Source organism: Galeopterus variegatus, unplaced genomic scaffold (genome assembly GCF_000696425.1).
Source record: "Galeopterus variegatus unplaced genomic scaffold, G_variegatus-3.0.2 Scaffold6599, whole genome shotgun sequence".
Classification (NCBI taxonomy): Eukaryota; Metazoa; Chordata; class Mammalia; order Dermoptera; family Cynocephalidae; genus Galeopterus; species Galeopterus variegatus.
The window spans coordinates 121,320-126,153 of record NW_007732710.1 but is presented as its reverse complement, the minus strand read 5'-3'; the positions used below and the strand labels follow the sequence as shown (position 1 = coordinate 126,153).

Genomic DNA, 4,834 nt, shown 5'->3' with positions numbered 1-4,834 from the left:
CCACACAGACCCCAGTGATCTCCGGCCACCTCAGAAGTGGGAGAGGCCTGGAACAGGGCCTTCCCATCTCTGCTCACATCTCGGTTTCAGACTTCCAGCCTCCAGAACTGTGAGGGAATACATTTCTGTTGTTTAGTCCCCCCACTCTGTGGTCCTTTGTTATGGCAGCCCTAGGAAAGGAATACAGGCAGCAATAAGAAACAAAATGAGGCAGAACGGTCATGAAAACTGGGTCTAAGGAGAAACTCTGGGGAAGGTCTCCTAAGGTTCTACAAAGCAGGGCCTCTTGACATGGGAGTGACAGGGAGATTCTGATGGCTTCTCGTAGGCTCCATGGGCACAGGAAACCTCTCAGGGCTGAGCTGGTTCCAGCAATAAGCCAGAATCTCCCAGCCTGTGGAGCAGGTTTGAGCTCAGATTTCTGGAAATATTTAGGGGTAAAGCTGCGCATGTCTGCTTTAAGTCCATATTGCTCTGTGGTTTCTCTGCACAGGAAGTTTTATTTTTTAATTTCTTTAAAGGATGTTTCCTCAAGTGTGAGGGATGGAGGCCACAGCATGGGTTATTTGACCTCGGTTTTCATTTTGGGTAAGAAGTTGCTTCACCTATTGACGGTGTTTTCACTGTTTCTGGTGTATGTTCATAGGTGTGTAGGATCCTATTCCAAACCTGTTGTGCTTTATGGCCATGGTTAGTCTCCAGCCTGGAAATTCACCTCAGACGCCCGTCCGGGGACACGTGGACCCCTTCCAGCATTTGCTGCCCTGCGCAGGTGAAGGCACAGGTGTGTCTTTGCACACCTGTGCTCTGGTCCTGCGGATGGGCTAATGCTGTGGGCAGTTCTCCCCTCGTGTCCACTCAGTCCTGGCTCGCGGCTGGGGTCCCCACATGGCATATGCCCTGCAGGGGCTGTGCGTGAGGTAGTGCCTCCACCTCGCGCCCGCCTGAGCTGCTTTTGACAGCGTCTGTTTACATTGAGCGTGTGGGTAACTCTTCCATTCTCACCCCTGCAGAGTCTGTAGAAGAGGCACCACCAGGATTCCCCGATGAACAACCGAAAGGAAGATATGGAGATCGCGTCCCACTACCGGCACCTGCTGCGTGAGCTCAACGAGCAGAGGCAGCACGGAGTGCTGTGCGATGCCTGTGTCGTCGTGGAGGGCAAGGTCTTCAAGGCCCACAAGAACGTCCTGCTTGGGAGCAGCCGCTACTTCAAGACGCTCTACTGCCAGGTGCAGAAGACGTCTGACCAGGCCACGGTCACCCACCTGGACATCGTCACTGCCCAGGGCTTCAAGGCCATCATTGACTTCATGTATTCTGCCCACCTGGCCCTCACCAGCAGGAACGTCATTGAGGTGATGTCTGCTGCCAGCTTCCTGCAGATGACGGACATCGTGCAGGCCTGCCACGACTTCATCAAGGCCGCACTGGACATCAGCATCAAATCAGATGCCTCCGATGAACTTGCAGAGTTCGAGATCGGCGCCGCATCCAGCAGCAGCACGGAAGCACTGATCTCGGCCGTGATGGCTGGAAGGAGCATCTCACCGTGGTTGGCACGGCGCATGAGTCCCGCCAATTCTTCCGGAGACTCGGCCATCGCCAGCTGCCACGAAGGAGGGAGCAGCTACGGGAAGGAGGATCAGGAGCCCAAGGCCGATGGCTCTGATGATGTTTCTTCACAGTCGCTGTGGCCTGGGGACATGGGCTACGGGTCTTTGCACATCAAGGAGGAAAAGATTTCACCGTCCCACTACGGAGGGGGTGAGCTGCCTTCTGCCAAGGACTGTGCGATACGGAACTCTTTCTCCGAGCAGGGTGCCACAGACAGCTGGCAGCCCACGGGCCGAAGGAAGAATCGGAAAAACAAAGAGACTGTCCGGCACATCACTCAGCAGGTGGAGGACGACAGCCGGGCCGGCTCCCCGGTGCCCTCGTTCCTTCCAGCGCCGGGGTGGCCGTTCAGCAGCCGAGACACAAGTAAGCCTTTTGTTTGTTATGGGTGGGGCTCAGCCTCTCTGGTCACTGTGTGTCAGTGGCCTGGTGGCTGTTCACTGTGTGGATGGCATGGCGCTTTTTCAGGCTCACACTGGTGGCTTCCTGTGGTCACTGCCTTTCCCAGTCAATTGGTGTGACCTCAGGGAGTGTGACCAATGTGTCTCCAAGGCCAGAGCAACTCCTCGGCCTGCATGTCTGTCCCCATCAGCACAGCCCTGGCATTACCCACACAGAGGCCGCTGGGTGGGGCTCCTCTGAAACCAAGGGGACTTGAGCTGGGGGCGGGGTGATCCCCAAGGGAGGGCCTTCAGCCCCCGGTGTGGGGTGAGGTTCAGCGTGCAGGGTCTTATCTCTCTCACACGTGCACTGCCTGGGGTAACTAAGCTGGCCGTTCACCAGAGTGGCCGTCAGCTCCAGATTTTCCACCTCATGGCCTTCTTCCTCTCGTACTGTTGTTGTCGTGACTGTTGAACGAAATGTCACATGAGTGTGTTCTGCTCTTGGTATCTCAGCTTGACCTGGGATGACTTAAGGAGCTACCATAATGCAGCCTCTTCCGCAAGGGGACGAGTATTTCCTCTCTGCTAGTAAGTGTGGGTTCCAGTAGTTCAATCCAATAGATGGTGTTTTTTTCTTATAGCCATGGACTGTCCCAGCACAGCGCAGAGGGTCTCTCTTTGGGTACCACATTTAATTCACAGTGTTAGTTTCAAGGGGCTGTAAGCTCAGCTTTGTTGAAGCTGATCCTCAGGACCTGAATGATACTTACTAGTCTGGGTGACAGACACGAAACTAATAAATTGTTTATCAAATACCAGGTGCTATTGCCAGTGCTGAGCACATAGTAACACTTATGCCTATGGGGTGTCCTTCCTAGTGGCAGGCGGGCACGAGCTTACCCCTGCCCCCTGCTGGTGCAGCCCAGGGCAAGGAAGGGTATTTGATCAGAGCAGGGATGGTGGCCTCTTAGCAAGTGCCCGCGGTGGGGAGGCCCCTCCAGGATGAAGGTTAGGAATCCACCAGACAGAGCTGGATACAAGGCAGCACACCCTAGGGTCATAGGCCCTGAAAAATGTCAGAAATGCACAGCGTGCCTGTGTGCTCGATGGGGGAGGGCTGCTTGCTCCCCTGCCTAGAAGGCTTCTTGGGGTTCTTGGGGCAGGGTGGGGGCCCCCCTCGGTGACCCCAGCTCCTCCTCCTTAGCTGAGGGATCTCACCCGGCTGGGGGCTGGGAGTGAGCCGGGCAGGGAGGTAGGTGGGAAGGCTCGCCAGCTGTGAGGAAAGCGAAGCCTGGATACACTGTAGCTTTTATGATTGTGGGAAAATATACACAACGTAAATTTCACCATTTTAACCATTTTTAAGTGTGTAGTCTACTGGCATTAAATGCATTCATGGGAGTGCGGTGGCGCTCCGCCGAGGGTTCGGATCCCACATACAGACCAGTTCCGCTCACTGGCTGAGCGAGGTGTGGGAGCAACACCGAGGGTTGCGATCCCGTTGCCGTCCCGGTCCCGTACGGGCGCGACACTGAGGGTTGCGATCCGTTGCCGGACAGGAAAAAAGACAAAAAGGAAAAAAAACATGCATTCATGTTGTGTGCAACCATCCTGCTGTCCATTTCCAGAACTCTACATCATCCCAAACTGAAACACTGTATCCATAAATAGTTCCTCCCCGGCTCCTCCCCATCCCCTGGGAGCCACCTTTCTGCTGTGATACACTGTCGCTTTTATTATTTATCCTCATTTTCATTGTTACTCTGTGTCCTCAGAACCGAGTGCAGGGCCAGACTCCTGGGTGTTCAGTAAAAGTTGGTTTAACTCAGGATTTCTCAATCTTGGCAGGGTCATTCTCTGTGGTGGGGCCATCCTGGGCCCTGTAGGGTGGTGGCAGCATACTGGCCTGCACCTACTCGATCCAGTAGCGCCTGTCCCCAGTCATGACAACCAGAAATGTCTGTAGACATTATCAGATGTCCTCTGGGGGCAACCCCCACAACCATTGGAGTTTAACTCAACTAAATCAGATTTTTTTGAGTTGATAGAAAAATCGTTTATTCCCTGCTAGTTGTCAGTACAGAGAGGCTCACAAGGCAGTAGTCTCTATCTGCTCATCACTTTGTTTATAATCTCTCGCCAGCTCTGACTAAAACCTGAAAAGCAGTGGTCCCTGGGGAATACAAGGCTTCATCTAGTGCATTCTGACGTTTCAGATGGCGGGAGGGTCCTGGTCATCATGCAGACGGTCCCAGGACACCTTGTCTATAAGTCACCCAGCAGTGACAACGCTGGAGGCCTTCATGTTATGGGAGTTGATAGCATATTAAGAAATAGCTCCTTAAGCCTGTGGGTTGAATGTTTTAAATGCAGTTGTCGAGCAGAAGGTGTTTTTAGAATCCAACAAGTGATTTCGGCTGTGTACTTTTGTTAGAGTCTTAAATCCTTTGGGTTACCAAGGCAACTGTGAAGCACTTCTGTTGGATTATTCTGAGCTGCTAAGACATAGGACATGAGGTGGCCGGCTCGTGCCTAGGATGATTTCTGCCCGAGTTATGGTGGCCGGTTATCCCCCGTGCCTCCGTCCTCTACCTGGCCCTCAGACCGGGATTTGGAAATGGAAATCCTCATCCCCGATGGTGGTCAGCTTGTTTTCATTTAAGATTTGTTACATCTTAGAGAAGAGTATGTTTTATTCTTGTCCCATTTACAGGAGAAAAAGCCCTTTTCTTTTTTTTTTTTTTTTTTTTTTTTTTTTTTTTTTTTTTTCGTGTCTGGCAAAGGATTGCAACCCTCAGTGTTGCCCCCGCACTGGGCCAGGACCGGCAACGGGA

General features: G+C 53.0%; 1 protein-coding gene across 1 annotated transcript in view; it reads left to right on the top strand.

Moving 5' to 3' along the window:
* Window positions 1-999: 999 nt before the first annotated feature.
* ZBTB46 (zinc finger and BTB domain containing 46) overlaps window positions 1,000-4,834 on the top strand; it is a 49,035-nt gene continuing 45,200 nt past the window's right edge. The window contains exon 1 of the mRNA XM_008591051.1: window positions 1,000-1,983. Coding sequence (XP_008589273.1) covers window positions 1,047-1,983 — 937 coding nt within the window. The 5' untranslated portion in view covers window positions 1,000-1,046. The remainder of the gene's footprint in view (window positions 1,984-4,834) is intronic.